The sequence below is a fragment of the Mustela erminea genome, chromosome 4, assembly GCF_009829155.1.
Source record: "Mustela erminea isolate mMusErm1 chromosome 4, mMusErm1.Pri, whole genome shotgun sequence".
In the NCBI taxonomy this organism is placed as follows: Eukaryota; Metazoa; Chordata; class Mammalia; order Carnivora; family Mustelidae; genus Mustela; species Mustela erminea.
The window spans coordinates 60230084-60242668 of record NC_045617.1 but is presented as its reverse complement, the minus strand read 5'-3'; the positions used below and the strand labels follow the sequence as shown (position 1 = coordinate 60242668).

General features: G+C 33.0%; 1 protein-coding gene across 1 annotated transcript in view; it reads left to right on the top strand.

Annotated features, from left to right (window-relative positions):
* VTA1 (vesicle trafficking 1) overlaps nt 1-12193 on the top strand; it is a 62891-nt gene extending 50698 nt beyond the window's left edge. The window contains exons 7-8 of the mRNA XM_032339359.1: nt 4524-4604; nt 10819-12193. Of these exons, the coding sequence (XP_032195250.1) occupies nt 4524-4604; nt 10819-10964 (227 nt within the window). The 3' untranslated portion in view covers nt 10965-12193. The remainder of the gene's footprint in view (nt 1-4523; nt 4605-10818) is intronic.
* The last annotated feature ends 392 nt before the right edge of the window (nt 12194-12585 follow it).

Sequence of the window (12585 nt, the reverse complement as noted above, 5' to 3'; positions counted from 1 at the left end):
GAAAAAAGGGAAGTGATAGCTACTTTGAATAAATCAGCATTGTATGGCTGTTTCTCATGGAAAAGATCTAACCACACTAGTCTCTAGTAACCAGTCGGTGTCAGTAAATAAAAGATAATATTTAAAACTGCAGATACTGTTCCATCTACTTGTATTATTGACAAAGTGTTGCCCTTACCTTCAAATAGAAGGGCATTTAAAGCCATAATTTGCATCTTGAAGTTTTTCCAAAAATTATTCTTAAAATATTTCTTTTATCTCAGCATAAATGTAATCTGTGGTAGTAAACTGTACAAACATTTCAAAATAGTTAATTCATAGGATGAAAATCATCCTTTGAGCCCTAATTTCTAAGGTTTCTATTAAGTACCACACCATTACTAACTTTGAAATTTTCAGCCTCAGTTTAGGTGATTTTGCATGAGTTGCATAGCATTTAAGTTTTCTACTTGACTACCATAGCACCAGTTTTTATTAGTTTCTTTCCTCCTATTTTCAAACCTTTAACTTTGTATTATCTGCAAATATGGCTATTACTTTTGTCTTGAAGAATATTGATGAATGTGATTATTTTAACACTGATCTCTTTTGTGTCATCATTCTATATATTTTACTCTGACTTTGCTTTGCTTTATGGTCTGTATGTTGAGTTTATTAGACAAACCAATTTGAGTTTGTTTTGTAAGTAAAATCTCACAGAACACTATTATATTTTATTTCCAGTATTTCCAGTGTAGATTAATATAAGCAATACCAGCTACTTAGATGCATCTGCCTTAGATAAATACTACTCTCTTCTAGTGAATTTACTTATTAATATAAGCAATTACTTACTTATCACTTATTAATTTAAGCAATACCAGCTACTTAGATGCATTTGCCTTAGATAAATACTACTCTCTTCTAGTGAATTTAAACAGAGGTGAGCCTCTGACACACCATATTTATAGAAGGGCAAAGTGAGAATAAAATGCACTTTGAAGTGAAACAGTGTTGGTTATTAGTTCCTGCTCCTTTCTAAACCACAAACTCAGATGTTATGCAGCTTCTCAACCTAGGTTTTGCCTCTTTCTAAAATGAAATTAAATCATATTCTCATGGTGATTTTAATTATTAGAGAAAAAGTTTGAAAATTCACTACTAACTGTGCCTAATCACAAAATCAGTGTTCAGCAAATTAGCTTCCTTTTCCTTTTTTCCCTCTTCCTTCCTATCTCTGTGCCAAATACAGGGTATTTAAGAGCAAGCTAATGAACACTTAAAATCATTTTGTGAATCAAGGGAAGTGTCACCTTTGGGGATAGGATATTGACCTTAAAAAAAAGTTGCCTAAAAGCGCTACCATGTTAGACAACATATTGTATGGCAAAATTCTGGTACAAGCACACACATACATATATTTTATATATAGTTATACAGTGTGTATATAGAAGAGAGAAAGCTTACTTCTGGGAGGGCTGTATTTGGGTGAAAAAATATGAAATTGCTACTTTTATATAAGTGATAACATCTTAATAGTTTCATATGTTCACACTAACAGACAGTATGTCCTGCTTAGAATATCCTTGACATACAAAGACTTAGATATTGAGGAGGTAGTCTTCTATTAGAAAGTTTTCTGGCATGAACAGTTCATCTTGCTCCAGCTAACTGTGGCTTGAGCCTTGTTGTGTTTGTTTGTTTGTTTTTCTTTTTTATTCCTCTGAGTGAGCACATAAAACCAAAAACCTTGGAACTTCTTTAGATGAGGTCCTGTCTTGTTACTTTATATACACTCTTACAGGCTTAGCATTTACAAAATTATCATAGCTATTTTATAAATTAATTTTAAGCAACTGTATTAACTATATTAGATATTGCTATCCCTAATTTACACACTGGAAAGAAATTAAGGAATTACCCCATGAAAATAAGCACATAAACATACTTATAGTGACAGAACTAGAATTTGAACCCACATCTTTCTGATTTCGTGTTTTTGGCGCCTCCTTTCTGTGTCTCTTCCTCCAAGGAACTAAATCTCTGTTAAATCAGAATCTCCTTTTGTCACAATATTTTGCCCCTTAAAATTAGTTTGAGATATTGGAATCTCCTCTTAGCTGGCAGATTTAAATTTCTGTTACATTTAAAACATGGGCTATGTAACCATCTACTTTTTTCTATTATATTTAAAACAGTTTAAAAAAATAGGCTCTCAGTTGGCTAACAGCAAATGAAATAACATTTTTAGTTTATAAATATAGCAGATGTTTCCCCTCTTACTCACTTTAAGATTGATTTACTTTCCCTCATATAAAGATCCAGGATGCACTTTTATCAAAGGGAAATCCTCAAGATAGCTGAAAAGAATAGTATGTACTAATATACAGTTTTTAGTTCTTCCACAAAAAAGCACGGGCTGCGAGGAGGGCCGCGAGAGCGATTGTTTCAGCAGGCCGAGTGTTGGCCTCTGAGCTTTCACCACTGTGGACGATTGGATGGAGGCGATCGAATGGACGGTTTGTCCTTTCTCTTGAAACACATGCTTTCTACAGCCTATAAATATTGAGGAAGAAGATCTCAGTAATAAACCTAAATAGGTTAAATATTAGAATTATGTTATAATTAATGCTGGCCTTTTGATTATAAATACAGCTTATCATATGTAGATTAAAAACTTAGCTCTTCTATTGTTCTTTCATGTATGAGAAGAACTGCATTTGAGTTTTCCTGCTATACAGTTTCCAAAGTTGTTAATATTTTGTCCTGACCATTTCTGTCAGTGCTCTTTTCCATTGATTATACTGAGGTTTTACTCAGCCCAATCCTCCTATTTTCTTGACTTTGCTTATAGTGTTCCTTGTAGATAGTGTGGCTTTCTCCCTTTTTCTCTGCCTCTCCAAATGCTACTCCCTTAAGGGGTCTTTTTTAATTGTAATTCTGGATAATCTTCTCTAGTTTTTTAACCAATACCCATTTCTTCCTTTTCAAAATTCCCAGACTATGTAGACTATAGAACAATTTAAATTCAGTACTTAATTAGAAATCTTGTAATGTTTAATTCTTAAATGTGTATTAATCCCATTTAATGGGCTATGTAACCATCTTCTTAAAAGTTAACCAGAAGTTATTTGTTGACACTTCTTTTTTGTTAAATAATAAAAAGGAAGAAATTTCCAACACAGTTCTACTCTTCCACATGAATGTTTTTATGGTCACATTACTCCCAACATATTGCAGTTTTTGGAGCTGCTGTCCACTTGTGAACTGACAAATGAGACCTTTCCAGATCCGGAAAGAAAGAAAAACAGATTTTGGCATCTTAAAAAAATAAATGAATAACATAAACTAAGAGCTACTTTTACTAATTTAACAAGTATTTATGAGCTTATGTTGGGCCTGTACACTAGGCCCCCATGAGAACATGTCATGATGGCTGCCTAAGGGACAGTCCTTGGCTCGTGTACATCAAGACAAATGGAAGCAGCATCTTCTTACTGCTGCTTGAGGCGTGTTTAGCAGCCTGTGCTGTCAGTTCAAGCCTTAGGTGAATGACTATGACCAGAGAAGTTCTTGATAAAATACGGACCACTTATTTTTTTAATATTGCTCAAATAAAATTTTACTACATAACTGAATTTTCTCTCTGCAAATTCTGTGTTGTTCTTGTTAATTAATAGTGCCTACTTAATTAATTACATGAAGATGTACTAATAAGCATTTAAAAGTTAATACAGTACACTGGTCAATAAAAGTACTCCTTCTCTATAGAGAAAGAGATTTGTTTGAAAATTTTAATTTAGCCAGAAACACAATTACTTAGCAAGGGATGGCTTGATATCTAGAATGATTTGTAAGCAGGTTGTAGACTTACCTTTTTTTTTTTTTAACATTATACAAGAAATATATCATCACCTACTTATGGTTTAGACACAGCTCCTTCAATGCACTAGGCTTGACTAGGTAGTCTCTGAGGATGCCTCTCAAATCTTGCATTCCATTTTTTTTTTAAATGTAATTATGTCTTTTTAAAAGTAAGTTTTGAGGGGACAGTTAATGTTGGATGGTGATCCTTTAATATATTTGGTTAGCACTTACCAAAATCAAGCAAAAGATAGTCATTGAATTGGTCATTTTAAAACTTGTGTGTCACCTGACTTTGGAGTTACACTTCTTTAACTTTTTCTGTAAATGAATTTGTGTATATATACATGTATATACATGTATATATACACATGTGTATATGTAACATTAATTGAGAATTACTGCTAAAGCTTAGTAAGTGAAAAATGCATGAAATAGTATAGTATGCAGACATGCCACCATCTACATTAGACATGTGTGTATGTAAACACTCAGAATATATTTTTCTGCATATTTTCTTTACCAGGCTCTAACATCAAATAAATGTGTCAGATTAAAATTCATTAAGATTTCAAAAAAGTAATTAGGAAATGAAAATTCCTTCATGATCCTTTAAATATTTTCCTAGTGTATAATTAAGAGTTATAATTTTTATGCTCATTTGTGGTTTTCTGATGCAGGTGTAGCAAGTAATACTATCCAGCCTACTCCGCAGACTATTCCAGCTATTGATCCTGCGCTATTCAGTACAGTTTCCCAGGGTAAGTCAGCTGACTGATTTTTTGAGACATATAGTATCTTTTGTTTTGGGTGTTCTTTTCTAATTATGCCTTAAAAGTATTGTATAGTGGAATGTTTACACATTTCTTTAAATGTCTGTTTTCACTAGATTCTCCAGTGAACCAAGATTGTTTCATATTATCAAAAATATCTAAATCTGAAAGCATTTCCTCTCCCCCTTTTTTTTTACAGTTCCTTTTTTGTGGTATACTGCTGGATATAGTGGCACAAACATATAGCTAAAGCTATCAGGAAGCTGATACTATATTACTTTAGTCCACAATTACCATGTCTTATGATTATGATCTTCCTTATCTATACTAAATGATTAGATTAGCCAGAAAGAGGAACTGACCATAGTTGAAAACAAAAACAAAAAGAAACCTGTTATAAACTGGCAAATTACCCAAGAACATAGTGGAAAATATTTATCTTATCAGTAGACAGGCCAGATAACCTGCCCAATGGATACTGGGTTCCTCTGTTAAACTTGGTTTCCAGACTCCCCTCTGGAGTCCCACCTAATTTTAAAAGATCCACCTAAAATCTGATGTGAAAATATCTGAAATAGATAGATCAGTGAACAGAGTAGGGACTCTGGAAAGTAGACCATATGTTACAGGAATTAAATTAATGATGAATGTGGCGTTTGGATCAGTGTGGCAAGAATATATATTCAGAAGTAATGTTAGAACAATTGGTTATCTGGAGGGCACCTGGGTGGCTCCGTCAGTTAAGTGTCTGACTTCAGCTGGAGTCATGATCTTAGGGTTCTGGGATCAAGCCCTGCATTGGACTCCCTGCTCAGTGTGGAGTCTGCGTCTTTCTCTGCCTCTCTCCCCATTCATTCTTTCTCTCTTTATCTCTCAAATAGGATCTTTAAAAAAAATAAAAATTGGTTATGAGAAAAAAATATATGTTAGATACTATCTCTCAGTACTTGTATCTGATTTAGTTGTTATCTTAACAGGTTTGACAAATGAAAAATGATAAATTCATACCACAGAATACTCCTTCTTCCCCATTACATTGTTAGAATGCAGCTAATAGACCAGGAGAAATTGAGATTTAAAAATAAAGAAGTAATGTCCAGAGCATATATAAAGAGCTCCTACAAATGAATAACTGAAACTCAATTCGGGAGAAAAAAATAGGCAGGGAATATGATCGGTAATGCAGGTATGCAGTGACCACATGAAAGCTTTCCCAACCATATTATTAATTAGGGAAGTTGAGAATTAGAGTGATTTGGGTTTATGTCAATAGATAAAAAAATATTTTAAAGGATCAATAATCCGTAGTGTCATTGAAGACCTAAGGAATGACTCTCGCATGCTGTTGGTGGGAAATGTACATTAGTAAAGTTTTTTTCAGCAGTATTATGTCACTGTCAGAATTGTAAATGTAATTTTTTTGAACCTGCTATATTCCACCGTCTTAAGAAAATATTCAGACATGGTCACAAAATTTACAAGGATCTTTTATTTCAACATCATCGTAATAGTGGAAAATAATCTTTTAAGTGCTTATTGGAATATTATGGTTCATTCATCATATGGAATGCTGAGTAGATATTAAAAGATACACACACACACACACACACACACACACACACACATATAGTACCTGACATGAAAAGATCTCCTAAGCATATTAAGTTAAAAACAAAAACAAAACAGGTTGCAGAACATTATGTATAGTATGACCCTATTTAGGAAAAAAATACTAAAATTATCTTCCTGCATGGATGTATGAGCTTAAGTACATTGAAAAATTCTAAATAATACTCAGATTAGAACTAATAGTTATAACCATCACTGTCTCTTTACCACCACCTCTAATAAATACTCCCTGAATCCTTTTCCTGTTACATTTTTCTTTTTAGTGCTTAGTACTTATCACCATTAATACCCATAGTGTATGTGTGTTAGTATTAATATGTTAAACATTTCTGTAGTGAATTTGTGGCTTACTGTGGAAAAGAAAATCAAATTACTTGAAGAACATTTCCTTTTTTAACTTACATCTCTCTATATAGTATTACAGTATGAATAACCACTTACCTCATGAATTTTTTTGAGAATTAAATGGGATATCTGAAAAGTATTTAGCACAGTGCCTGACCTAATCAAATTCTACCTCTAATCATTCTAGTGTTGCCATTTCTAAGGAACATATCTTGGTAATGCCTGGATATAAGGGTTCTGTACTGAGCTTTATCTTTACCTCTAAGATTTACTGCATATCAGGTGATTCCCCAATGATTCTGCCCATGCTTTGCATTCAAGTCAGAGGACAGTAGAGTACACTAGGATCAGATATCCAAGGTTCCTGACATGAATTTTTAAAATTACCTAGGTAAGTAGGAATCTCAAAAGACCCATTTTGGAATTTTTAAAATTAAGTATTCTGTGATCTATCATGACATTAGGTAAATCAGTCTTAGAAATGGATGCTTATGCCTACTGAATGTGCAGGGATTTCTCTTAAAACCCAAAAGGTTATCTTTGATCCAGTGCTGACCCAGGCTCTTTCTGCTGTGAATGGGAACTTGACTAACAGCTCTAGCTGTCTTCTGCCTTCTTGTCCTGCCCTGTGGAGGAGAAAAGCAGCCCTGTGATGAGGAGTCTTCTCTGAAGCCATCTGCAACTGTACTGAGCTTAGAGTTCAAAAAAGAGATTCTTTTAGACAACCTTTTTAATCCTTCAGACACCTGTTAGGTCCACTGTGTGCTCTCTGGTCTGTCTGATATGGCCTTTAGTAAGTTTTAATAATACAAAAAAACAGCTTTTATTTGGGTGCACTAAGCAGTGTTTACTATTTTGTATATACTGAAATTGAACAGTTGTTCTCTTCTCCTTTTATGTATTTTCCATTTATCTAGTTTTCAAAGATTTTATTTATTTGACAGACAGAGATCACCAGTAGGCAGAGAGACAGACAAGAGAGAGGGAAGCAGGCTCCTTGCCGAGCAGAGAGCCCAATGCGGGGCTCGATCCCAGGATCCTGGGATCATGACCTGAGCCCAAGGCAGAGGCTTTAACCCACTGAGCCACCCAGGCGCCCCTATCTAGTTTTCAAATGCTAAATTAAAAGAATCATAATTAAGCAGATTTTCTTTTTTATTTAATTTAAAATTTTAAATCTTTTTTTTATTTATTTATTTATTTTTTTTTTTATTATTATTTTTTTTTAAAGATTTTTTATTTATTTGACAGAGAGAGATCACAAGTAGATGGAGAGGCAGGCAGAGAGAGAGAGAGAGGGAAGCAGGCTCACTGCTGAGCAGAGAGCCCGATGCGGGACTCGATCCCAGGACCCTGAGATCATGACCTGAGCCGAAGGCAGCGGCTTAACCCACTGAGCCACCCAGGCACCCAATTTAATTTAAAATTTTAATCACATGTCTTACTATTAATGACTCTTAGATGATATTTGGTTTGGGGTTTGTTTTTTTTTTCTTTAAGATTTTATTTATTTATTTGAGAGAGAGTAAGAGAGAGCATGAGAGGGGAGAAGGTCAGAGGGAGAAGCAGACTCCCCATAGAGCTGGAAGCCCAATGTGGGACTGGATCCCGGGACTCTGGGATCATGACCTGAGCGGAAGGCAGTTACTTAACCAACTGAGCCACCCAGGTACCCGATTAGATGATATTTGTTAAATTAAGGGAAACCTGAAGTGTTACAGAATAGCAAACACAACTATTTGACATGGCTTTTTAAGTTCTTTATATTTTTAATTAATAAGTCTAGCATCTCTATTTAAATCTATAACTTATATTTTGTATCTGAGTCTATAAGTTGGTTATTATCTAGTTATATTTTATATGATAGTTATGTAATTTCATACATGTTTATAAGCTATATGTATTACATATCTGTAATGATATTTTTCTGTTAAAATATTTTCATTCACTTTTTTTGAATATTGAAATTGTTATTTCATGATAAGTGCAGTATTTGTGTTTTAAAATAATTTTATCATTGGTGGTTAAGTTTGGTTTATAAAAACTAAGATAGTAATGGAGTTCTTTCCACTACATACATCTCATTAATAAATGAGTGGTATGTCAGCAAAACATTGCTACGGCTAATGCTATAAAAATAAGAGTTCTAACCATGGGGCTTTCTTCTAGCAGGTCCAATAAATTCTGTATGTATATCTTTAAAGATTGCCCTGAGATGATAAGACAGGCTTTTAAAGCACAAAATGAGTAGTGGGGTAAACTCAATTATCAACGGTGTCTCCCTCACCTAGATAGGGTGTATAGCTTTACATGACTAGAACCTTGCTTAATGTATTTGGAAAAACTGTTGAAGAATCTAGTAGGTATTTTCAATTAAAAAAAAATAAATAAACCTAAAGTGTCCTGACTAAATTTTCAACAGAACAACAACAGGATAATTGTTTTTTAGGTTTAATGGGTAACAAATGCCAAGACACTAAAATACTAAAAGATTTGTGGTGATTGCATTGCAGTGGTGATGCAATGTGGTGATTGCAATGATTGCATTTTATTAGTTTATTGATTTGTATTTCTTGCTTTTTAAGCAAACTGAAATGCAGGAAAATTGAAACAAGGTCTGTCAAAGTTGGAATATATAATCTCTTAGTTCACAACAGTAAAAACCAACCATTATGATCTTTAATAATAACAACTTTTTGAAGACTTTTTAAGTAACACACTGGGCTAATTACTGTAATGTAGATCTATGTGTATCATCTTAAAATCTAAAATTTCATTTATGTTTAATTCTGTATGAACTCTGTTGTAAAATATAGGAAATAAAAATAAATAAATAAATAAAATATAGGAAATAATGTACAAACAGCATTTTTATTTTCATTCATTAAAGTTACTCAGTACTTATAGGTACCTGGCATTGGCCTAGAAACTTTAGGATGCATTGTTTCAGAACTCTTGAAAATTTTAGAAAATAATGATTTGGATCAGAATTTAGAGTCTAGATATCTGGAGACACTACCTACTTTGAAATCCTTTCCTAGGTAATAGCAAAATTAAAAGCAACTAAACAAAGATAGTCTGTTTAGAAGTACATGTTTAAAACTGAATTAAAATATATTATAAATATATTTTTAAATATTTTAAAATAATCTTTTAAAAATAGTATTTTAAAAATAAATATAAAATAATATATAAAATATATTATCTGAGCCTTTGTCTTCAGCTCAGGGTCTCAGGGTGGTGAGATCCAGCCCCGCATCGGGTGCTCTGCTCAGCGGGGAGCCTCCTTCCTCCTGTCTCTCTGCCTGCCTCTCTGCCTACTTGTGATCTGTCAGATAAATAAAGTATTTAAAAATATACATACATACATATATGTATGTATGTATATAAATAGAATTTGAAATATATTGTTTGTTTATTATATTCTGTGTCCCAGCCTTCTGATCAGTTCTTAATATCCTTATAAAGAATTCTGAAGAAAATAGTATTTCAAAAGTCAGGACACAAAGTCAGTTTTTAACTTCATCTTTAGAAATATATATTCAAACTTTAGATTAAGTGAAGTTGTTTTTTTGGTTTTACCCAGATTATTTAGTCAGGGTCTACCCATATTAATCATATGTGTAACTGGAAAACTTGCTGAGAATAAATTTTGGACATAATTTATAAAGGTTGTTCATGTGTTTAATTTTATATTAATGACAATTAAACTGTAGAGATTTTTATATGGGGGGCACAAAAAATATTTTCATGCTGAAAAAGCTAAATGACTTACATAATTTTTAAAAAATGTTCTTTCTTTTTTTTTCACGGAGAATTATATTTATATTCTAGCTCAGATGAGGGTCAGATGGTTTAGTCTGTGTGTGAAAAGAGAGGCTTAACTATTCTAGTATAAACACCAATGCTACTGTCATTTTTTGCACAGATTATAATTTTTTTGCTATTAATTTATCAAAATAGAAAGGCTTCTAGTTTGACTTCCAGATTAAAAATCTTTTCAAAAAAGTTACTAGTATTGGCATATGTATGGTTTATGTTAATAAGGAAAAAAGTGAAAAGCATGAAAGTACTTAGTTAAATATTTACACCTAGGGTTGAAAAAAATCTTCATGTTTTTATATAACCTTAAATATTTTCTATAATTTTAAATGTAAGCATTTAGCTAACCTAACAGGATACTTTTTAGATTCCTACAAATATCTTAATGACTCTCTGTTTCTTCTAGGGGATATCCGTCTAACTCCAGAGGACTTTGCTAGAGCCCAGAAATACTGCAAATATGCTGGCAGTGCTTTGCAATATGAAGATGTCAGCACTGCTGTGCAGAATCTACAGAAGGCCCTCAAGTTGCTAACTACAGGCAGAGAATGAAGCCTTTGTACAGTAGATCCATGCATTTTTGGCTTAAAGAACTAACAGTCCATTACTCTATCTTCAGCCCATCAGGAGCACAGTTTTAAGGAAGACTTCAGTTGCATTGACTATAACAATGAAATCTGTGTCTGTGTATCAGATTCCTGTTGAAGCATTCAGCAGCAGCCTCAACCAGTTTTCATTGTCCATTTAGTGGATCCAGTAATCTTCGGGTGTATAGGGCTGATGTGAGCAAAATCTAAAAATGCCCATTGAATCCTGCTTCAGAAAACAAACACACACTTCTATGAAATGTATTGGGGTTCGCATTTTATCTTAATATTCATAAATTAAGGATTTTTTAAACCATAATTTGAACACACAGACTGTATTTCTTTGCTATAAAATTCTAAATTTAAGTTTAAATAAAAATTACCAGATTATACTAGATTAGAGATCATGTTTTTGTTTTCCTCTGGATTTATGAACATCCTAAACTGTTAGAGGAATCTGAAAGGGATTATGTTCAGAATTAAATTTATGTTCATTTTTAATATAACTACATTAAAAGTTAAAATTTTTATGGAAAAAAATAGAAGGTAAAGAGGTGGAATCACTTTTAGACTTAAGAATAATGTTGGCTTCCCAGCTGTTTTCCTTTCTCCATTGAAACTAAAGTGAATTGGTATTTATTCATAGGCAGTTGGACTGCATGTACTAGGGAATGAAAAGACGACATTTGTAGTAATGCCTGGAAGCTTGGTGCTTAAAGTTAAGGTTCTCCTCTGCTGCTGTGGAATGGATTCCATACAGTGTATAGCTAGGAGCGATGCAGAAGGTTATAAGAATTTAGACTCTAAGTTGTTAATTTTATAAGTTTTGTGGGAAAATATGGACTAACTGTGTGTCACCTGCATTTGTGCTGTGTAAAAAATAAATACGAGGATTCTTTAAGTTGTTCAGCTTATTACAGAGCCAAATGTGTTTTAATTTGCATGCTAGAGTTTGTCATTTTTTTAAGTCATTATGTTAGTATGGGAATATGGATATTTCTATAGTAAAAAAAAAAAAGTTTTTAAAAGGAAAGAGGTAAATTTGCCAAATTTACCTGAAATTTATCTCATCCATTTCGCTTATCCCATTAAAATTGGAGTAATTTAACATAGGGGTCCACAAACTCTGTATAGTCAGTGGGCAGACTCCTGTTGTGTAAATAAAGTTTTACTGAAACAAAACCATACCCATTATTTATGTTTAATCTGTGTTTGCTTTCCCTACCTGCAGAATTCGATGGACTCCAAGTCTAAAATACTTAGTATCTGGCCTTTTAAGAAAATGTTTGCTGACCCCTGTTCTAACAGTCTCTTTGAAAGAAAGTGAATCATTAACTCATAATCATTTGTCTTTCAATTTTCTTTGCCTAAATGTAATGCTACTGCATAGGGTTTGATAGAATGAACATTCAGAAAGAATAAACTATTCTAAGATAGTGCAAATTCAAGCCCCACAAACCATGTGGGGCTGAAAAATGTGTTCATATCTTTCTGAAAAATGTCTTCCATATTTTTCACAACTAAATTCCTGTAACATCTGTAGAGTTCAATATTTGCATCTAGAACGCTAGTGCTCTGATGCATTC